Below are 24,177 nucleotides of genomic sequence, written 5' to 3'. Positions count from 1 at the left end.
GGGGGTGGTGGGGGGGCAGGGGGGTGGGGCAGCAGGGGAGCGGGGGTGGTGGGGGGGTGGGGGGGAGCAGGGGAGCGGGGGTGGGGGGGAGCAGGGGAGCGGGGGTGGGGGGGCAGGGGAGCGGGGGTGGGGGGGCAGGGGAGCGGGGGTGGGGGGGGCAGGGGAATGGGGGTGGTGGGGGGCAGGGGAATGGGGGTGGTGGGGGGCAGGGGGTGGTGGGGGGCAGGGGGTGGTGGGGGGCAGGGGGTGGTGGGGGGCAGGGGGTGGGGGGGAGCAGGGGAATGGGGGTGGGGGGGGCAGGGGAATGGGGGTGGTGGGGGGCAGGGGGTGGTGGGGGGCAGGGGGTGGTGGGGGGCAGGGGGTGGTGGGGGGCAGGGGGTGGGGGGGAGCAGGGGAATGGGGGTGGGGGGGCAGGGGGGTGGGGCAGCAGGGGAGCGGGGGTGGTGGGGGGCGGGGGGGTGGGGCAGCAGGGGAATGGGGGCGGGAGGGGTGGGGCAGCAGGGGAATGGGGGTGGTGGGGGGCAGGGGGTGGTGGGGGGCAGGGGGTGGTGGGGGGCAGGGGGTGGGGGGGGCAGGGGAATGGGGGTGGTGGGGGGCAGGGGGTGGGGGGGAGCAGGGGAATGGGGGTGGTGGGGGGCAGGGGGGGCAGGGGAGCGGGGGTGGTGGGGGGGCAGGGGGTGGGGGGGAGCAGGGGAATGGGGGTGGGGGGGCAGGGGGGTGGGGCAGCAGGGGAGCGGGGGTGGTGGGGGGCGGGGGGGTGGGGCAGCAGGGGAATGGGGGTGGTGGGGGGCGGGGGGGGTGGTGGGGGGCGGGGGGGGTGGGGCAGCAGGGGAATGGGGGCGGGAGGGGTGGGGCAGCAGGGGAATGGGGGCGGGAGGGGTGGGGCAGCAGGGGAATGGGGGTGGTGGGGGGCGGTGGGGGGGGGCAGGGGAGCGCTTGAACAGGGAGAAATATTGATGCTGCCACAAAATGGGCAGCTAAGCAAAACTAAGTGGGGCTTCAATTGTCTGAATAGACTGTCCACCTCCATCGAGTGGGCAGCCAAGTTCCGCCCCCAGCCCCCCAAACTGCTCGGGAGGTTAGTGACCGTCCCTCCAACCCCAACTCCATTGCACAGAGAGTCACAAGGAGCCAATGTGGCATCTAGTCAGAGTCTCACAACTAATCACTTAATGTCACATCGAGGCCCAGAGGAAATGTTAATGAAAATGCTGTTAAATTGACTGCCAAGTCTCAGCTGATGTGGTGTAGCTTTTGTTGTGAATATCGAATTCATGGTTCATGTGTTTTAAAATATAACTTTTAGGTTTAGAATAAAACTTGTCGTTTTAAGAAGTAAAGTTTTAACTGTAGAAATCGGGATAAATGTAACATAAACAAGCTGGGAGGCTATTATACTTCAAAGGTCAGAATGGTTGAGATAGAGGTATAAGACAGCAGGTATGCACGACCTAACTGAAAATAGAAACGGGTAACATAGAAAGGTAACTGGCCCTTCCCATTACGAAGGAGACAAAAACTGAGCCTGAGATTTGAAACCAAAACTTCTGGGCAGGTTGAATCTGATTGAAACTATGTAAAGGGACACAGACCATCCAATTTATAGTTGCCACTTGGAATTGTTGTGTGCAGTTTGCAACTCACTGAAATGGTCCCCAGATGGATCATAACATTTTGATGTTTCCTTTCTCACACTCAATGCTGCCAAAGTTTGTAATGAAACCTGGCTCCAGTGTGAAAATAATGATTTGATTAAAGTGCAATGTACAGTCCTTGGTGCTGGGTGAGTGGGTAGAGGTGGTTGATCAGCCAACGTGCTTTGTGGCAGGAACTGGACAGCCCAAAAGAAAGGGGCATAACCTTAAAATTAGTGCTAGGCCATTCTGAGATGATGTTAGGAAGCACTTCTTCACATCCACTGGTAGTGGATGATTGCTTCTCAGACTGGAGGTCTGTGACTAGTGGTGTGCCTCAGGGATCTGTGCTGGGACCATTATTGTTTGTTGTCTATATCAATGATTTGGATGATAATGTGGTGAATTGGATCAGCAAGTTTGCTGATGACACTAAGATTGGAGCCGTTGTGGACAGCGAGGAAGGCTTTCAAAGTTTGCAGAGGGATCTGGACCAACTGGAAAAATGGGCCAGAAAATGGCAGATGGAATTTAATGCGGAAAAGTGTGAGGTGTTACATTTTGAAAGGACAAACCAAGGTAGGACATACACAGTAAATGGTAGGGCACTGAGGAGTGCGGAGGAACAAAGGGATCTGGGAGTCCAGATACATAATTCCCTGAAAGTGGCGTCACAGGTAGACAGGGTTGTAAATAAAGCTTTTGGCATACTGGCCTTCATAAATCAAAGTATTGAGTATAGGAGTTGGGATGTTATGGTGAGTTTGTATAAGACATTGGTGAGGCCAACTTTGGAGTATTGTGTGCAGTTCTGGTCGCCTGACTACAGGAAGGATATCAGTAAGATTGAGAGAGTGCAGAGAAGATTTACTAGGATGTTGCCAGGTCTTAAGGGGTTGAGTTACAGTGAAAGATTAAACAGGTTAGGACTTTATTCCTTGGAGCGTAGAAGAATGAGGGGAGATTTGATAGAAGTTTACAAAATTGTGAGGGGTATAGACAGAGTAAATGTGAGTAGGCTCTTTCCACTTAGATTAGGAGAGATAAACACGAGAGGACATGGCTTTAGGGTGAAAGGGGAAAGGTTTAGGGGGAACATTAGGGGGAACTTCTTCACTCAGAGAGTGGTGAGAGTGTGGAACGAGCTCCCATCTGACGTGGTAAATACGGGCTCACTCTTAAGTTTTAAGAATAAATTGGATAGATACATGGATGGGAGAGGTCTGGAGGTTTAAGGACTGGGTGCAGGTCAATGGGACTAGCGGAATAATATTTTGGCACAGACTAGAAGGGCTGATTGGCCTGTTTTCTGTGCTGTAGTGTTCTATGGTTCTATGGTTCTATAAAGAGTAGTGGAAATCTGGAACTCTCTCCCCAAAAAAGCTGTTGACGTTGGGGTCAATTGAAAATTTCAAAACTTAGAATGATAGCTTGTTTGTTAAGCAAGGACATTAATAATTCGGGAACTAGGGGATATAATTGGATTTCAGGTAAATGTTAACCATGATCTAATTGAGTGATGGTATATGCTTGATTGCCTAAATGCCATATACCTGTTCCTGTGTATCTTTACTCCTATGTTAGTTCCTAGAGATTAGAACACCAGCTGGGAGAGTTTAGACAAAGTGAGACCGTGCTTAACTCTGGAATTTGGTAAATGAGGGAATTCAGTGTCATGTGGGAGGAGGTGCTGTTTTGGTCTGTTGTCCAAGAAAAGAGAGCCAGAAACAGTGAGAGCTGAAGTCAGAGGCATTAGTTAGGTGAGCAGGTAAATGATTGGTTGGTGTGTTTTAAGTTCTTTTCCCCCTCTGTACTGGTACTGGGGAAATATAAATTTTGTATTACAATTACAGCGTAACTAACCATAATATTATTCAACTAGCACTCGTAGTTATATTTCTGAATTTGAAACCTAATTAGTTAAATAAAACACGTAGAAATGACAGGGCAGATGATGTGTTGCAGCTGTAGCATGTGGGTTCTGCTGGACACCTTTGTGAACCATGACCATATCTGCAATAAGTGTCTGCCACTCGAGGAACTTCGGCTCAGAGTAGATGAGCTTCAGATGCATCAGGGAGGAGGAAGTTACCTGGACACTTTGTTCCAGGAGGCAGTCACACCCCTTAGGCGAGGTACTTCAGATTTGGTTCTTGGTCAGGGACAGGAGGGTGTGACTAAGAGTGAGGCAGCTATGTGGATTAAGAAAGTAGCACCTGGAGGAGCCTCAACCCTTGCACTTATCCACTATGCTTATGGTTCTGGCAGCCTGAGTAGACAAGATCAGGGACTGCAGCGAAGATGAGCAAACTGACCGCAGCACCATGGTGCAGGGGTCCCTTCAAGTTGGGGGAATGAAAAGGAGTGTATTTGTAGTAGGAGACAGCATAATTAGAAGGATAGATACTGTACTCTGTAACGTGAGTCCTGGAGGTTGTGTTGTCTGCCTGGTGCCAGGGTTACGAACATCTCCCTGGGCTGGAGAGTAACTTGGAGTGGGAGGGTAAGGATCCAGCTGTCATGATGCATGTGGCTAACAATGGCTTAGGTAGGACTAAGAAAGAGATTCTGCTGATGGAGTATGAGCAACTAGGGGCTAAATAAAAAAGCTGAACCACAAAGGTAATAATCTCTGGATTACTATCTGAGGCACAAGCAAATTGGCATAGAATGATTAAGATCAGCAAGTTGAATGTGTGGCTCAAAGATTAGTGTGGGAGAAATGGGTTTTGATTCATGGGGCACTGACCAGTACTGGGAAAGAGGGAGCTGTACCGCTGGGATCAGGCCTTCACCTGGTTTGCGCTGGGACCAGTGTCCTGGTGAATCATATAACTAGAACTGTAGCGAGGGCTTTAAACTAAATAGTGGGTTGGGATCCCCGCCAGAGAAGCGGGTCCTCACCGCCATTTTAAGTGGGAGGGCCAATTAAGGCCCGCCCAGCGTGACGTCCAGCGGGAAGCGCTATGCGCTCCCTGTGCGGGTGGGGGGGAATTCCCCAAAAGCGAGAGTTCGCTCTTTCACACATGCGCACGATAGAGCGCACATCTCCCTGAGGCTAAGTGCAGCCTCAGGGAGATCGCTGACAGTTGTAAAAACATTAAAAATAGAAAAAAAGTCCTTAACATGTCCCCCTCATGTGACGATGTCATGGGACATGTTCATAAATTACAATAAAACTTTATTAAACTTTTTAAATCTTGACATGAAACCTCATCCCGCCGGTGGATGAGGTTTCATGTTTTTTCTATTCCCCAACAGGGTTCCTGGCCGACCCGCCAACCTTGGACGGGCAGGTCTTTTAATTGTTTTAATGATCCTGTCAATGGCCTCAATTGGCCATTGACAGGTCGGCGGGTCCGCAGCTTATTTTGCTGTGCCCCCACCTTCCTGAAAATTTAAATGGGGCGCGGTGATGTCGGGGGATCCGCCTGATGTCATCCTGCGTCATTTTACGCATTGCCGAGCGGGCCTCGCCCCCCCCTGCTTGCCGATGGCAAAATTCAGCCCATGGTTGCAAAGTGACCATGGCTGGGATCTAAATATACACGGATATTTGGCAATTCAGAAGGACCGGAAGAAAGAAAAAGGAGGTTGGGTACCTCTGTTAATCAAGCATGAGATCAGTACAGTAGTGAGAAATGATCTTAGTTTGGAGGATCAAGATGTAAAATCAGACATAAGAAATTGCAAAGGAAATGAGTCACTGGTGGGAGAGTTTTATAGGCCCCCTGACAGTAACTACCCTGTCGGGCAAAGAATAAATCAAGAAATACTTAGGGCTAATGAGAAAGGTACTGCAATAATCGTGGTAAGATTGAATAAATTAAATTGGCAAAGGTAGGCTTGAGGATGAGTTCACAGTGTATTTGGAACAGTTTCTTAGAACAATACATTCTGGAATGAACCAGGGTCCAGACTATGTTAGACCTAATAATGTGCCATGACACAGGATTAATTAATGACCTCATAGTAAAGAATTATCTGGGTAAGGGTGATCATGATAAGATAGAATTTGGGTGAGACTGGGGAATTAATAATTGTAAACCCGGAAATGGCAGAGACTTGGAATAAATATTTTGTATCTGTCTTCACAGTAGAAGACGTAAGATGCATCCCAAGAATAGTAGAAAATCAAAAGGCAAAAGGGAGATCATTAGAGAAAAAGTATTGGGAAAACTATTGGGAATAAAGGCCAGTAGTACCCCAGGACCTGATGGCCTGCATCCTGGGATCTTAAGAGGTGGCTGCAGAGATACTGGATACATTGGTTGTAATCTTCCAAAATTCCCTAGATTCTGGAAAGGTCCCAGCAAATTGGAAAACTGCAAATGTTTTACCTCTATTCAAGAAAGTGGGGAGAGACATAGCAGGAAACTATAGACCAGTTCTGTTTCTGTTCAATGGTAACCCCCAGGATGTTGTAAGTGGGGGAATTCAGTGATGGTAATGCCATTGAATGTTAAGGGGCAATGGTTAGATTCTCTCTTGTTGGCGATGGTTATTGCCTGGCACTTGTAAGGCATAAATGTTACTTGCCACTTGTCAGCCCAAGCCTGAATATTGTCCAGGTCTTGCTGCATTTGGACATGGACTGCTTCAGTATCTGAGGAGTCACGAATGGTGCTGAACATTGTGCAATCATCAGCGAACATCCCCACTTCTGACCTTATGATGGAAGGAAGGTCATTGATGAAGCAGCTGAAGATGGTTGGGCCTGGGACACTACCTTGAGGAACTCCTGCAGTGATGTCCTGAAACTGAGATGATTGACCTCCGATAACCACAACCATCTTCATTTGTGCTAGGTATGGCTCCAACCAGCGGAGAGTTTTCCCCCTGATTCCCATTGACTCCAGCTTTGCTAGGGCTCCTTGATGCCACACTCAGTCAAATGCTGCCTTGATGTCAAGGGCAGTCACTCTCACCTCACCTTGGGAGTTCAGCTCTTTTGTCCATGTTTGAAACAAGGCTGTAATGAGGTCAGGAGCTGAGTGGCCCTGGTGGAACCCAAACTGGGTGAGGGTGAGCAGATTATTGTTAAGCAAGTGCCGCTTGATAGCGCTGTTGATGACCCCTTCCATTACTTTACTGATGATCGAGAGTAGACTGATGGGGCGGTAATTGGCCGGGTTGGATTTGTCCTGCTTTTTGTGTACAGGACATACCTGGGCAATTTTCCACATACCCGGGTAGATGCCAGTGTTGTAGCTGTACTGGAACAGCTTGGCTAGGGGTACTGCAAGTTCTGCAGCACAATTGACAGAATATTATCACGGTCCATCGCCTTTGCAGTATCCAGTGCCTTCAGCCGTTTCTTAATATCACGTAGAGTGAATTGAATTGGCTGAAGACTGGCATCTGTGATGCTGGGGACCTCCGGAGGAGGCCGAGATGGATCATCCATTCGGCACTTCTGGCTGAAGATTGTAGCTAATATCTTTTTCACTGATGTGCTGGGCTCCCCCATCATTGAGGATGGGGATATTTTTGGAGCCTCCTCCTCCAGTGAGTTGTCTAATTGTCCACTGCCACTCATGACTGGATGTGGCAGGACTGCAGAGCTTAGATCTGACCCGCTGGTTGTGGGATTGCTTAGTTCTGTCTATCACTTGCTGCTTATGCTGTTTGGCACCTCATTTTTAGGTATGCCTGGTGCTGCTCCTGGCATGCTGTCTTCATTGAGCCAGGGTTGATTCCCTGGCTTGATGGCATTGTTAGAGTGGAGGAATATGAGATTGAGTACAGCACCTCATGGAAGACCAGTCTTGAGCTGCTAGATCTGTTTGAAATCTATCCCATTTAGCACGGTGGTAATGCCACACAACATGATCCTCAATGTGAGGGCAGGACTTTGACTGTGCATTGGTCACACCTACCAATACTGTCATGGTGCTATCGAGCCACTCCTGGTGAGATATGATTCTGTGAGGATGACTATGTCTGAGAGACAGCTCTCCCAATTTTGGCATTAGTAAGGAGGGCTTGCCGGTGTCATTTCCAGTGCTTAGGTTGATGTGGGTAGTCTGTCCATTCTTTTTTTGGCTTTATAGCGCTTTGATACAACTGCGTGCCATTTCAGAGGGCATTTAAGAGTCTGGAGTCACTTGTAGGCCAGACCAGGTAAGGACAGCAGATTTCCTTCCTTCTCTGAAGGGCATTAGTGAACCAGATGGGTTTTTACCAATGGTTTCATGGTCATCATTAGGTTTTTAATTCCAGAATTTTTATTTCACCATCTACTGTGGCAGGATTTGAACCAGAGCATTATCCTGGATTTCTAGTCCAGCGACAAGTCCACTACACCATCGTCTCCCCTGGATTCTGAAGTGTGAAAATGTGAGGTCCTGCTATTCTGGCAGGAAGAATAGAAAAGCAGAATATTATTTAAATGGAGAGACTGCAGAATGCTGCAGCACAAATGGACCTGGGTGTCCTTGTGCATGAATCACAAAAAGTTAACGTTCAGGTACACAAAGTAATGAGAAAGGCAAATGGAAGGTTGGCCTTTGGAGAATGTTGGCCTTTATGCAAGGGGAATAGTTCATAAAAGTGGGTAAGTATTGCGACAACTGTACAGATGAGACCGCACCTGGAGTACTGGGTACATCTCTGGTATCCTTATGTAAGGAAGGACAAACTTGCATTGGAAACAGTTCAGGGAAGTTGTACTAGGTGAAGGGGCTGTTTTATGAGGAAAGATTGAACCTGTACTCATTGGAGTTTAGAATAATGAGAGGTGATCTTTTTGAAACGTATAGGATTCTGTGGGGGCTTGACAGGGTAGATACTAGGGGACGTTTCGCCACTGGGGGCAACTAGAATGAGGGGGCACAGTTTAAAAATAAATGGTCTCCTATTTAAGACAGAGATGAGGAGGAATTTCTTCTCTGTGGGCTGTTAGATTCCCCAGCAAGCAGCGGAGGATGGGTCATTGAATATATTCAAGGCTGAGTTAGATTTTCGGTCTACAAGGCAGTCAAAGGTTATGAGGTAAGTGGAGTTAAGGCCACAATCAGATCAGCCATGATCTTATTAAATGGCTAAATGGCCTACTCCTGCTCCCATTTCTTATGATCTTAGACATTCCACGTAGGGACTTCAGGATGCACCATGTGACCCAGAGGCCCATGTTTGTAGAAAGTACTTCCAGTTGCTCAAACTCACGCTGAAGGTTTCTGAACTCGCGGGACAGGCTGGATTCACTGCAAGACATACGAACAAACATACGAATTAGGAGCAGAGGTAAGCCATTTGATCCCTCGAGCCTGCTCCACTATTTGATATGATCATGGCCGATCTGATTGTGGCCTCAGCTCCGCTTTCCTGTCTACCTCCTAAATCCCTTTGATTCTCTTGTCAATTAAGAATCTATCTAACTCAGTCTTAACTCTAACATATGGATGGTTGAATGTTTTCTGAATCACAGGTTTCAGGAAATGCTCATTCGACAGCCAGTCAGAGTTCAGAATAGCAAGTGGATGGCCATCAGAAGGGTAGGAAGAGGCAGGTTGTGCCGGAATTCCTTGGAGTGTGGCACTTTCAAATCTATATTCAGCTTTGAATACTGATGAGGGTGACAACACCTTGAGGAAGTGCAATCCCACATCTGGCATCGTGAGGCAAAGGACAATATAGGGAATACAATAAAGAATAGGAGCACAGCAGTAGTTGGGAATTTGATAGTCAGGGGAACAGATGCACCTGCAGACATGAGACCTGTATGGTATGTGCCAGAGTAAGGGACATCATGGAGAGTGTGCAAAACATTCTGTGTAGAGAAGTGAAAGAACCAGAAGTCTTGAACCATGTGAAAGCCAATGAAACAGGGAGGGAAAGGGTTGAGGTCCTGTAGTCAAAGTTTAAGGAGCGAGGGAGGAAGGCAAAAGTAGGACATCAAAGGTAGTAATCTCTGGATTACTCCCAGTGCAATGCAACAGTGAGAATAGAAATAGGCAGATATGGCAGGTTAATACATAGCTAGAGACACAGTTCAGGAAAAAGGGCTTTAGATTTTTGGGGTATTGGGACCAGTTCTGTTCCAGGAGGAACCTGAACAGAGCTAAGGCAGTGGTTGTGTTCAGGGCTCAGCGACAGAGGAATTTCTTCATCAGTATGTCTTTTGTCCAATGAGGAAGAAGGAATTGCTGGATCTTGTCCTGGGGAATGAAATGGGTCAAGTGAAGATTGTCACAATGGGGGAGTATGTTGGGAATAGTAATCATAATCTCATAAGGTCTAGATTAGTTACAGAAGAGGATAAGGAGTAAATTTAGAAAAAAAAACACAAGTAGAGGGCAACTGATTTCAGAAGATTAAGGAGGGATCTGGCTCAGGTAAATTGGAGTCAAAGTCTAATAGGCAAAGCCTTTAAAAAGGAGATGGTTAGGGTACATTCTAGGTACATGCCCACAAAGGGGAATAGGAGGACAAACAAAAGACAGAGCTCATTGGATGACTGAAGAATTAGAAAGTAAGATGAAGCAGAAAAAGGGGGTGTCTGTTAGATATCACCTTGATAATGAAGGGATAGTCAGGCTGAATGTAGAAGTACAGAGAAGTAAAAATGGAAATAAGAGTGCCAAAGAGCCAATATGAAAATAGATTGACAGCTAACGTAAAAGAGAAAACAAACATCTTCTGCAGGTATATTAAAGGATTGCCAGAGCAGAGGTGGAACAGATTAGGGATCAAGATAGAGATCTACTGGTGAAGGCAGAAGGCAATACTGGATGAAGTTTGCAGATGATACTAAACTTGGAAATGAAATAAACACAGAGGAAGATAGTAACAAACTTCAAGAGGACATTGGCTGGTGGAATGAGCAGACACATGGCAGCTGAAATTCAATGCAGAAAAGTGTGAGATGATCCATATCAGTAGGAAGAACAAGGAGCAACAATACAAGCTAAATGGTACAATTTTAAAGAGAGATCTGGCGATGTTGCTGTACAAACCTTGAAGATTAATAAGCAGGTAATGAAGCACGTATGATCTTGCCCCTCTTATACAAAGACGTATGTACAAAAGCCAGAAAGTTATGATGAACTTGTAAAATACTAGTTCCATCCCATTTAGAATATTGTATCTTATTCTGGGCTCCACAGTTTAGGAAGGAAGTGAAGGCTCTGGAGCAGTACAGAAGAGATTTAATTTAAAGTACCTGGGATAAGGGATTACAATTATGTGGATAGATTAGAGAAGCTGAGGTTGTTCTCCTTAGAGCTGAGAAGGCTTAGGAGATTTGATGCAGGTATTTAAAAGAAGTTGGATACACCAACTCAGGAATTAGACACACTAATCTGTATTTCCTACAGGCATATGGCAGCTTATTATTTTTTTCAATTCATTTACGGGATGTGGGCATCACTGGCTGGGCCAGCATTTATTGCCCATCGCTAATTACCCTTGAGAAGGTGGTGGTGAGCTGCCTTCTTGAACTGCTGCAGTCCATGTGGTGTAGGTACAACCACAGCACTGTTAGGAAGGGAATTCCAGGATTTTGACCCAGCGACAGTGAAGGAACGGCGATATATTTCCAAGGATGGTGAGTGACCTGGAGGGGAACCTCCAGGTGGTGGTGTTCCCATCTATCTGCTGCCCTTGACCTTCTAGATGGTAGCAGTCATGGGCTTGGAAGGTGCTGTCTAAGGAGCCTTAGTGAGTTTCTGCAGTGGATTTTGTAGATGGTACACACTGCTGCTACTGTTTGTCGGTGGTGGAGGGAGTGAATGTTTGTGGATGGGGTGCCAATCAAGTGGACTGCTTTGTCCTTTGTCAAGCTTTTTGAATGTTGCTGTAGCTGCACTCATCCAGGCAAGTGGGGAGTATTCCATCACACTCCTGACTTGTGCCTTGTAGATGGTGAACAGGCATTGGGGAGTCAGGAGGTGAGTTACTTGCCACAGGATTCCTAGCCTCTGACCTGCTCTTGTAGCCACAGTATTTATATGGCTAGTCCAGTTCAGTTTCTGGTCAATAGTAACCCCCAGGATGTTGATAGTGGGGGATTCAGCGATGGTAATGCCATTGAATGTCAAGGGGCGATGGTTAGATTCTCTCTAGTTGGAGATGGTCATTGTCTGGCACCAGCATGAATGTTACTCGCATCACCAGATGTAGCTCCTTACCTTTCACTCAGGTTTGCTTGCTTCCTGCAGGGCACAGTATTCCGTACACAAGCTCCATTTTCAGGATCTGCTTCCTCCACAATCACAAACGGCCTCTCTTCCAACGTGGCAACAGTTAAATGTGCACTATCAGAGACAGGCTGCTGGAATTTTCCATACCTTGGCCACACTGGGTATTTCATTCTTATCAAACCATTTTCCCATCTTCCAACCTGTAAGAGTGAGGAGAGATTTGTTTACAATTCATTCTCAGCTTCTTAAACAACAAACTAACAGAGACTTTCTGCTATTGGAATTTCTCTTTATTCACTCTTTATAATGGTGGGGAGAGAGGCAGACTGGAGAATGAGAATAGTGGGAGTTACTGACACTGGGGATGAATTGATAGTGGGCAGAGAATGAATCTGAGGGATAGAGGGGTGTGGTTTAGCAAAGAGTATGAGAATTATATTGGGGTGAGAAGTACACTGGAAAATGAGAATTATATTAGTGTGAGACAGGTACTGGGGAATTAAGATGTTAGTGGGGTAAGAAGGAATTTGCAGAATGAGAATAATAATAAGAGAAGCATGTGGGAATGGGAGCTACCACTACCTGAATACCTCAATGTCCTGGGTACCTGTGGAACCAGCACACGTTGAGTTAAACCAACCTTCTGTTGGTCAGGGGATGTATTGTGTCATAGGGTCAAAGGCAAGTGTATTTTCAGAGATGAGGAGGGCATTAGAATGTATGTGCTTCATTCAGTCATGTCTGTGATGGTCTGGAATAAGTCAACATGGTCTTTTGTGTTTATGGAGAATGGGATTGAGACTAAGACGATGATGCAACAGTAGTACCAGGGTTACAAATAGTTGTTTTGTAATACAGAACTTCCGTATTTCTGAAAAAAGGCATTTTGTCGAAGCTTTTCATCTTGTACTCATCAGGACAATTGCAAGAATACCAATGTCAGGGAAAGCAACAACTTTATCCTGTATGAGAAGAGAGTGCTGATTGGTTGGCAAGTGGATTCTGATTGGTAGAGGTGTTGCCATGGAGATTGCATTGGTTAATGGTGACTGTCAGTTAATTGCCAAGCATTGTTTGAAATTTAGGCAGCTTGACTCTGGTCAAGGCATCTCCCTGGGCCTCCACCAATCAGACTCTACTTGCCAACCAATGAAGCATGATGGGGGTTCACAGGATTCCCAGATCCAAAAGTTGATAAGGGGTTAATGGGACAGAGTGTGAAGCAACCATTTCCTCTGCACCCATTTTATCTTCTTCAACTTCAGAGTCCTGAACCCAGATGGTTCAAGTGGTGATGTTAGGTACATAGGCGGAGTAGTTAGATGCCTCTCGACTCCTCACTCGCTTGTTACTCCAAATCAGTATGCTTATAATTCCAGAAACATGAATCACAGAATCACAGTGCAGAAGAGGCCCTTCGGCCCATCGAGTCTGCACCGACAAGTGAGAAACACCTGACCTACCTACCTAATCCCATTTACCAGCACTTGGCCCATAGCCTTGAATGTTATGACGTGCCAAGTGCTCATCCAGGTACTTTTTAAAGGATGTGAGGCAACCCGACTCCACCACCCTCCCAGGCAGTGCATTCCAGACTGTCACCACCCTCTGGGTAAAAAGGTTTTTCCACACATCCCCCCTAAACCTCCTGCCCCTCACCTTGAACTTATGCCCCTTTGTGACTGACCCTTCAACTCAGGGGAACAGCTGCCCCCTATCCACCCTGTCCATGCTCCTCATAATCTTGTACACCTCGATCAAGTCACCCCTCAGTCTTCTCTGCTCCAATGAAAACAACCCAAGTCTATCCAACCTCTCTTCATAACTTAAATGTTTCATCCGAGGAAGAGTGGGAGGAGCCCATTCAACTGGGCAAGGCAAGAGTCTGACCATGAATCTTTTCCACTTCTTATGCAGGTTGAGAAGGTAATGCTCCCAGGAATCCATAAAACACTAAGGGTAAAGTTACAGGGCATGTGAGAAAGCAAAGAAATTGTTTCAGAAGAACGTGGACTTAATATCAGAGTTAGTATCAGGTTTTTCACAGCATACAAATGTTATAAGACAGTCGCATAAAAACCTTGAGTTGGACACTTGAGGTGTAACAAAAGGATGAGGAAAAAGAGAAAGAAGTGAAAAAGCACAGAGCAGAAGTTAATATTGCTGCGAGAACAGAATAGTGTTTTAATTAGATCTGCTGCCATTCTCCTGAGCTTCAGGAAATATAGGCCTAGTCTACTCTGAGCCACAGATACCTGATGTATGCTCTGTATATATTGGTTAGCCCTACCCACAAATTGATCACAATTTTGACAAAGTTTAATGACAATTATATGTGTGATAATATCCATCAGGGTAATTTTAATTTAATATGTTATATGGAACAATCTTGCTCTTGTAACGTTGAAGTTCATTGGTTAAATAAATCTGTAATTGAGGACATGGGGTGTGCTCGATTGTGCATACATAATTTGTTATCGCTAATGACCAGACACCGATATGTCTGGAAGTTGAAGCTCTTTGTTCTAATCAATCCTTTCCAATTCCTGAGTGCGATAATTTGCAATTCTACTGACAGTGATCACAGACCAATGGACTTTAAAATACCTTCCTGGGAATCTGAGTTGCAACAACACTACTTTGATCCTAATGGTGTTGTCATTTGGAGAAAGGAGATGTAGAAATGGGAGTACAAGGTTTCAACAGCTTCAGCTTTTGAATTAAGTGATTGTTGTGGACATTAACCAGCACAGCTGGAATTGGGAATGTTCACACAACTTCAAATCAGATTGGATGTGGGAACTGCTGGCAGTCATTGTTTGGAAGGACCCAACAGCTACAGATGTGATGAACATAATGGTACATCTATCTGGTATTACAGTTAATTGTGCTGGTAACGTTAGTTTACTATGGATTCAAGAACAAAGATTACAACTGGACAATGGGCTAAAATGACTGTACACGTTACCCAGATAACTTACATAGGAACATAGACCACAGGAGCAGGAGTAGGCTGTCCAGTCCTTTGGGCCTGCTCCACCATTCAATAAGATCATGGCTGATCTGTTTGTAGTCTCTCTCGCCTTCCTGTCTTCCCCTCATAACCCTTGACTCCCTTGCCTATCAAAAATCTATCTAACTCAGCCTTGAATAAATTCAGTGACTAGTCTCCACTGCTTTCTGGGGAAGAGAATGCCACAGACTAAAAAATGTCTTTTTATCTCTGTTTTAAAAAGGAGACCTCTTATTTTTAAACTGTGTTCCCTAGTTTTAGTTTGTCCCACAAGTAGAAACATCCACCTGGTATCCCCTCAAGATCTTGTATGTTTCATTCTTCTAAACTCCAGTGAGTACAAACCTAACCTGTTCAACCTTTCTTCATAAGATCAGCCTTTCATCCCACAAATGAGTCGAGTGAACCTTCTTTGAACTGTTTCTAATGCAATTATATCCTTTTCCAAATAAGGAGACCTTAATTGTACACAGTACTCCAGATATGGTCTCACCAAGGCCCTGTACATTTGCAGTAAAGCTTCCTTATTTTCATATTCCATTATCCTTGCAATAAATGCCAACATTCCATTTGCCTTCCTAATCACGTGCTGTAATGCATACAAATTTTGTGATTTATGTACGAGGACACCCAGATCCCTCTATACCACAGAGTTCTGTGATCTCTCTCCATTTAAATAGTATACTGATCTTATATTCTTCTTGTCAAAGTGGACAAGTTTACATTTTCCCACATCATACTCCATTTGCCAAACTTTTGCCCTCTCACTTAACCTATTTATATCCCTTTGTAGACTCCTTTACCTCCTCTTGACAACTTAATTTCCTCCCTATCTTGGTGTCATTGGCAAATTTAGCTACCATACCTTCAGTCCCATCATCCAAGTCATTGATATAGATTCTAAACACTTGAGGCTTCAGCACCGATGCCAGTGGCACTCTACTATTTACAGCTTGCCAACCTGAAAAGACCCATTTATATCTACTCTTTGCTTCCTGTTAGCTAACCATCCTTTATCCATGCTAGTATGTTACCCCCTACACCATGAGCTCTTATTTTGTGTAGCAACCTTTGATGTGGCACCTTCTCAAATACTTTTTGGAAATCCAAGTACACCACATCTACAGGTTCCCCTTTATCAACCTTGCTTGTTACTTCCTAAAAGAGCTCTAATAAATTAGTTAAACATAATTTCCCTTCAACAAAACTATGTTGACTCTGCCTGATCCCATTATGATTTTCTAAATGCCCCTACAATTACCTCTTGATAATGAATTCTAGAAATTTCCCTATGACAGATATTAAGCTAACTGGCCTATAGTTCCCAGCTTTCTGTCTCCCTCCTTTCTTGAATAAAGGTTTTACATTTGCTATTTCCCAGCCTGCTGGGACCCTTCCAGAAACTAAGAAATTTTGGAAGATTATAACGAATGCCTCTACTATCTCTGCAGCCACTGCTTTTAAAGACCCTAGGGATGTAGGCTATCTAGTTCTGGGGACTTTTCATTCTTTAGGTCAAATAGTTTTTCCAGCAACTTTTTCCTGGTGATGGTGATTGTTTTGAGTTCCTCCCTCCTGTTCACCTCTTGATTTTCAAATATCTTTGAGAAGTTTTTCTAAGTCTTCTACAATGAAGACAGACACAAAATAACCTGTTCAATGCCTCTGCCATTTCCTTGTTTTCCATTATCAATTACCCAAACACTCTAGGACCAACACTAGCTTTAGTTACTCTTTTTCTTTCTAAATATTTGTAGAAACTCTTATTATCTGTTTGTATATTACCAGCTGGTTTTCTCTCATACTCTAATTTCTCCCTTTTTTAGTCATTCTTTACTGGTTCTTAAAATCTGACCAATCTTCTAACCCATCACTAATCTTTGCAGATTTATAGTGTTTCTTTCAATTTGATACAATCCTTAACTTCCTTATTTAGCCATGGATGGTGCATCCTTCTCAAAGAGTCTTTTTTTCTCACTGAGAAAAATCTTTGCTGAGTTATTAAATATCTTCATAAAAGTCTGCACTACATCTCTACTGTTACTTTTAATCTAGTTTTGCAGTTCACTTTGGCTGACCCTGTCTTCATATCCTAAACATTCCCTTTATTCAGGTTTAAAACACTAGTCTTAGATCCTGACTTCTCTCCTTCATGAAATTCAATCATGTCATGATAACTGTCACCAAGAGGCTCCATTACCATGAGGTTATTGACTAATCCTGTCTCATTGCTCAATACCTGGTCTAGAATAGTCTACTCCCTGGTTGGCTAGAGAATGTACTGCTCAAATACACTATGAGCTCATTTTCCAGGCTACCTTTGCCAATCTGATTTGCCCAATCTGCATGTAGATTAAAGTTACCCAAGATTAATGCAGACCCTTTCTTACCTGGGCCATTTATTTCTTCCAGTAAACTCTGTCTGACAGTGTAACCATTGTCAGGGGGCCTATAAACCACTCCCACAAGTGACTTCTCATCATTCCTATTTCTTATCTCTATTCAAACTGATTCTACATCATGTTCTTTTGAGCTAAGGTCATTTCTTACTACTTAATTACAGAGCTACCCCACCTAGCTTTCCTAGTTTCCTGCCTTTTCAAAATGTCAAATACCCTTCAGTATTCAGGTCTCAGCCTTGGTCACCTTGCAAATATGTCTCTGTAGTTGCCCTATTCTGAAGGGGTTCCAAAGAACAGCCATATCCAGCTTGAAATGTTAACTCTACTTCACTCACCACAGATGCTGCCGGACCTGAGGTTTTCTAGCACTTTGTTTTTATTTCAGATCTCGAGCATCTGCAGTATTTTGCTTTTATCTCTGTAATGGCCATCAAATCATATGTATTTATTTCTACCTGTACTAGCAATCCATTCATTTTGTTACAAATGCTGTGTGCATTCAGATACAGAGAACTCTTGTCTTTTTTTTAAACCATTTTTGCAATCTCCAGTCTGATCTGCTGGTGTAAATTTAAGTTTGTACTCTCTGTCCTTCCCTGCTACACTCTGGTTATCATTACCCAAATCAGGACCCTGCTTTGTTGTTTCTCTATGATTTACCATAGCTCTTCTTTCATGAACCCTTCCCCCCAACTATTTAGTTTAAAGCCCTCTCTACCGCAATAGTTATAAGACTTGTGGGAAACTGGTCCCAGCATGGTTCAGGTGAAGGCTGTCCCAACAGAACAACTTCCACTTTCCCCAGTACTGGTGTCAGTGCCCCATGAATCGAAACCCATTTTTCCCTACACCAGTCACTGAGCCACTCATTCATATCTCTAATCTTATTTACCCTACGCCAATTTGCTTGTGGCTTAGGTAAGAATCCAGAGATTATCATCTTTGAGGTTCTGCTTTTTAATTTAGCCCCTAGCTGCTTATAATCCCATAAGCAGAATTTCTTTCCTAGTTCTACCTCTGCCATTGGTACCCATGTGGACCATAACAACTGGATCCTCTCCCTCCCACTGGAAGTTCCTTTCCAGCCTGAAACAGATGTCCCAAACCCTGGCACTGGGTGGGCAACATAGCCTTCTGGACTCTTGTTCTCTGTCTGCAGAGAACTGTGTCTATCCCCTTGACTATACTGGCTCCTACAACCACTACATTCCCATTTACTCCCCCAACCGGAATGGCTTCCTGTACCAAGCTGCTGTGGTCAGCTCACTTATCCACTTTTCAGCCCCCACTCTCATCCATACAGACTGCAAGAACCTCAAACCTGTTGGACAATTGTAAAGGCTGAGGCTTCTCCAATTCCACCTTCTCAAACCCCATACCTGCCTCACTTGCAGTCACACCCTTCTGTCCCTGAATACTGACAAATTAGACAACCCTATCATAATGGGAGTGACTGCCTGTGGAACAAAGTGTCCAGGTAACTTTTGCCCCTCCCTGTTGCATCGCTGTGCCTGTAACTCAGCTCCCAGTTGATTGACTGAGCTGAAGCTCCTCAGACGCTTACTGCAGACATGGTTGCTGTGGATCACACTGGCATCCATCAACTCTCACACTGGCATCCATCAACTCCCACATTCTGCAGAGGCAACACATCACCTGCTCTGCCATCTTCATTCCCTGTTAACTGATTTATTTTAATTAATAAATGCTACTCTTCCTAATAATAAACTGCTCCTAAACCTTATTACTTCCACTAAGACCTTACAATTGCTAATAAATTACCCTGTTTTAAAACAAATAGGAAAAATACTCACCCATCACTTATCAATTTCCCTGTGATGTCACACTTTGATATTCTCAGAATGTGGTTGGTCCACAGATTGAGCATCACCTGAGCTGTTTTAACATGAAATCTCCTCTCTCTCTCTCTCTCTGCGCTGGTTTAAAATCTGGCAGATTTAAATCCTGGCAGAAGGGACAGAGAGAAGAATTGGGAGTGTGTGTGAATGAAACTTGACACTACTTGAGTAATTTAGTGCCCTAGGAAGTCCACAGGACCAACACAGGATGAGTTTAAAACATCTTGCTGCTGAGAATGAGAAGTATTGTGTTCAGCAGCTGAAGGCAAATGTATCTACACAGACATGAAGTGATGGAATATGTGCAAGTTGCTCAACCATATTCATGATGGTCTAGAATATAATAGTCTGGTCACGTGTGGGGAATGGGACTGAGATTAAGAGGGTAATGTAACCATGGTGACAGAAATGAAGAAGGGCTTAAGGACATTTTTTTATTCATTCAAGGGATGTGGGCTTTGCTGGCTAGGCCAGCATTTATTGCCCATCCCTAATTGCCCTTGAGAAGGTGGTGGTGAATTGCCATCTTGAACCGCTGCAGTCCATGTTTGTTATTCTGATGTTACTTGCATATATGTTAGTTTAGTTAAGATTTATTGGTAATATCTTTGGAATGTGATGATAAAAGGTAAAAATGGTGTAAAATGAGAGCTGTTATATAGTGAATTGATTCTATGGAAACTGCCTGCTGTTTCAAAGATCAAATTCTGAATTGTTGCAACTGTATGTATGTGTGTAATCTGTTGTTTAATGTAATGCAGATGAATTTCAGTCCAGCTACACAGACTGATGAATGTGAACGATATGGTGACAGAATGATGCGAGGGAATGAGAAGTAGTGAGAGAAGTACAATGGAGAATGAAACTAATAATGAAGAGAGACTCACACAGTGGAATGTGTGTAATAGAGAGACTGTCATTGGGAGATAGGAGTGATAGCAAGGTAATTGGCATTGATAAATGGAAATGATGGCAGGGAGAGAGAGTACTGTGGAATATTTATGTTAATGTGGAGAGAATGCACTGGCAATTGACAGTGATGTTGAGGCGTGAAGTACACGAGGGAATGAGAATGACCATGGGATTGAAACTGGGAATTGAGAATGATACTGGGCGGAGAAGCAAATTGGGGAATGAGAATCCCAGGCGTGACACTGGCACTGAATTCTCAGAGCTGAAACACTACAATTTAATGCTCCTCTGGCGAGGCATTTAATCGGGTGGGTGAGTGCGGGGTGAGAACACCACCGCATTCCCAACTCTGCCCAATTAAGTCCAGGCAGGAAGGCTCATGGACGGCCTTACCACCCAAATATAAATTGAAGTCTTGACATGGGCAATTAATAACCAGTTAAAGGGCTTCACACCACCACTAGTTTTGGCAGCAGTCACCAGGTGGAATTTAATGTTAGTGACAGGTCTCACTCACCAGCTTTAGAATGGTGGGAGCCCCATGTCACCTCTGTTAGGGAAGGCCCATCGGAATTAAGTGTCCTTTGGGCACTTAACTGGCCATCATTGGTCCTTCCTGGGATTTGAACCCTGGGTGCAGAAATACTGGAAGCCAGCAGCTCTCCATTGCTGGTCAGCGCCACCAGGAGCAGTGGCTGCTGCTGGTATTGCACCCACCAGAGGCCTAGGATTGATGAGGGGCCCCAGACCACAGGTGAATGAAGGCGGACTGGAGGTTGTTGGTTAAGGGTGGGTAGCTCACAGCAGGCCCCATTCCCCATCCCGATGCTGGCTCCCTCGATCTGACAGGGTTTGCTTTGAGTTGCCCATGTGGCAGCTGGTTGAATACCAGCAGCTGGAGGATGAGGCCTTAACTGGACATTAATTGCTACGTAAAGGCCGCAATTAACACCCGGGTAGGAAAGACATCCGCTGTGTACCTTGGACTTAATTCAGGCAGAGATGGGAAGATGACAGCAGCCCCACCCTGCACCCTCCCACCTGATTAAATGCCCCCCATGCCTCCAAACGCGCTGTCAGGAGAGCATTAAATTGGGGGACTCATCACATGGGGAACCTGAAAAGCAAACTGTTGGCGGGGGCTGGGAGAGGGAGATCTCACTGAAAGGCACTTAATGCCTGATCAAGGTATCTGGTATTGGGAAGGGGACACCAGCTGAGTGTCACTACCTGTCCTTTCCTCTGACCCCCCTCAGCCCCTCAACCAGCAATCCACTCATCCTGCGACCCCACCCCACTCTCCCTCACCTTTGACTTGGGAACCATTGTTGATCCTAGGCCTCTAGTGGGTGCATTACTGGGAGCAGCAGATGGGGATTGGAGAGATCCTGGCCTCTGGCAGCCCCTGGGAAGGCCCGACACTGGCCCGCTCTCCAGCCAGCAGGCAGGATCCCTGTTGCTAATGCACAGGAATGATTAAGTGGGGAGGCAATAGCAGTGGGGAATGAAAATGATTGTTGGATGAGAGTACAATAGGATGGTGGTGAAGAAATGAGAAAATTATTAGGATGGATTGACAATGGGACATGAGTGTGATAGTGAGGAGAGACTGGCACTGAGGAAGAAGGATGATATCAGGAAGTGAGGTGCATTGGAGAATGGGAATGACTGTGTAGAGACTGAAACTAGGAATTGATAAGGATCGTGACATAAGACTGAAGTTGAGGAACGATGAGACTAGCCCTGGGTATCAGAATAATATTGGGAAGAGTCTGAGCCTCCTGAATGCCTTGGTTCTGATTTTAGATGATGAAGACAAAGCAATTATTCAACAAATTTGCCATTACCTCATTTTCATTTATAATATACCTGCATTTGTTTTTAAAAGAGCCACATTATCCCATCCCATATTATAATCTCAGTCACTGAAGGATGTGCATCTCCCATTGCTCAACCTTGTCTGTGGACAACTACAGAGAAATCTCCCACACTGACTCTATCAGATTTAGCTTCATATATGGATGGTCAGACAAGCTAAGTGATACCAGAGAATTGGCTTTAAGGCATTCAGGAAACCATCTCTGGTTCTAGTTGGATTAGTGAAGCCCTTTCAGTCTGGCCACAAATTGACAGAAGAGCATCAGAGCCATTCATTGGAGCCCAGCCTCTACCCTGCTCATGAAGAACCATTGCTTAATTGGAATGGAGAGCTAGTGATGTCAAGGGCAGATGACCTCCCTTCCTTTATGATCAGCGCGGGCTGGAGGGCCGAAGGGCCTGACCCTGTGCTGTACTTTTCTTTGTTCATTGTTCAACAGTGATGTCCTGGAGTTGTAATGATGGGTCTCCTAGATTTTCCTTTTGTAACAGGTATAACTCCAGCTAATAGAGAATTTCCCCCCTGATTCCCATTAACTTCAGTTCTACTAGGGATCCTTGGTGCCACACTTGGTCAAATATGATCTTGATGTGGATGTGGCTACCTCTGGCTCCAGCATGCATGCCTAGATCAATCTAATGAGATTCGGACTCGAGAAGCTTTGGGTGAACTCTAGCTGAGCATGGAGTAGGTTATTGATAAGTAATTGCCACTTGACAGCAATCTTGATCACTCCTTTCATCACTTTACTAATGATTGGGATGTGATTGATGGGGTGGTAATTGTCTGGGTCAGATTTATCCTGTTTATTTATAGGACATCCTTGGGTGATATTCCACATTGTCAGGCAGATAGTGGTGTCATAGCTGTACTGGCACAAATCTTTAACTGGAACATTGTCAGGGCCCAGAACCTTTGTATCCAATGCACTCAATCATTCTCAATGATATGTGGAGTGAACCAAATGGAGTGAACTGAATTGGGTGGACACTGGTACCCATGATATGGACTTTTCAGGCAAAGGGAAGTAGAATCATTCACTGGCATTGGAGCTGAACATACTTGCAAATACTTTTCTTTGCACCTATCAGCTGGGCTCCACCATTAGTTGAAAGATGGAAATGTCTGTGCAACCTCCTGTCAGTTACCTGGTTATCCACCACCATTCACCATCGAATGTCCTGGGGCTACAGAGCTTTGTTCTGATCCATTACTTTGGAACTGTTCAGCTTGCTGCTTTTGATATTTAGTGTACAAGTAACCTTGTATAATAGCTTTATTAGGTTCATACCTTATTCTAAACTATGCCTGATGCTGCTCCTGACACTTCCTTACACTCCTCATTAAAGCAGGTGATCATGTACACAACATATGTGATCACAACATATAATGCTGCTGCTATTGGGCCACAGCCTCAGATACCCAGTTTTGTGCTGCTAGATCTGATCTTCAGCTGAGGAGGTTTGTACAGTAGTAGTGCCAAACTCCATAATGGAAGAGGTCCTCTTGGTGAAGACAGGATTATCTTCACAAGGGCTATGTGGTTCTCACTTACACCATGTGTCATGATCCTATGTTTTTTGACAGGTTGATCAATGAGTATGAGGTTGTAGGTTAATGTCTCATGTTGATTCCTCCACCTCTTACACAGGTGATTCTGACATTCGTCCTTCAGGATTCAGCCAGTTCAGTCAGTGGTGCTAGTCCTGATGGTGGACATTCTGTGTCCTTTCTACCGTCAGTGCTTCTTCCAAGTGCTGTTCAGCCTGGAGGAGGTGGTGATCAGAAAGATTCCCTTGTCCCTGTTTTACACAGTATTTACAGCACAGAAACATGCCATTCAGCTCAACAGGTCCATGCTGATGCAGATGTTTATGTTCTATAGAAACCTCTTTTCACACTACTTCATCTAACCACCTAAACATATCTTTACATTCCTTTCTCCTTCACGTGTTTATCTAGATAACCCTTAAGAATCTATACCAGTTGCCTCAAGTATTCCTTATGGTAGCAAATTCCACATTCTAGCCTCTCCCTGGATAAAGGCTCTTTTGCTAAATTCCCGAATGGATTTATTCATAGCTACCTCATATTTATGGCTGCTAATTCTGGCTTTTCCAGATGTGGAAGCCTCATCTCTATGTTGACCCTAACAAACCCTTTCATAATTTAACAATCTCTATCAGGTCAGCCCCTCAATCTTTTTTCTAGAGAAAAGGACCCCAGCCTGTTAAATCTTTCCTATTAGATATAACTTCAGTTCTGCTTTCATTCTAGTAAACTTTTTGTACATTCTCCAGTCCCTCTGTATCCCCTCTTTCATATGAAAACTAGAA

At 44.9% G+C, this 24,177-nt stretch overlaps 1 protein-coding gene across 1 annotated transcript in view; it reads right to left on the bottom strand.

Moving 5' to 3' along the window:
- Nucleotides 1-24,177, bottom strand: part of LOC144667644 (glutamate receptor ionotropic, NMDA 2C-like) — a 178,668-nt gene that overhangs the window by 79,661 nt on the left and 74,830 nt on the right. Inside the window, exon 5 of the mRNA XM_078529118.1 lies at nucleotides 11,765-11,976. Coding sequence (XP_078385244.1) covers nucleotides 11,765-11,976 — 212 coding nt within the window. The remainder of the gene's footprint in view (nucleotides 1-11,764; nucleotides 11,977-24,177) is intronic.

Source organism: Cetorhinus maximus, chromosome 24, assembly GCF_964194155.1.
Source record: "Cetorhinus maximus chromosome 24, sCetMax3.hap1.1, whole genome shotgun sequence".
Taxonomy (NCBI): domain Eukaryota; kingdom Metazoa; phylum Chordata; class Chondrichthyes; order Lamniformes; family Cetorhinidae; genus Cetorhinus; species Cetorhinus maximus.
Note: the sequence above shows the minus strand (reverse complement) of the source record. Positions and strands in the feature narration are given on the sequence as shown.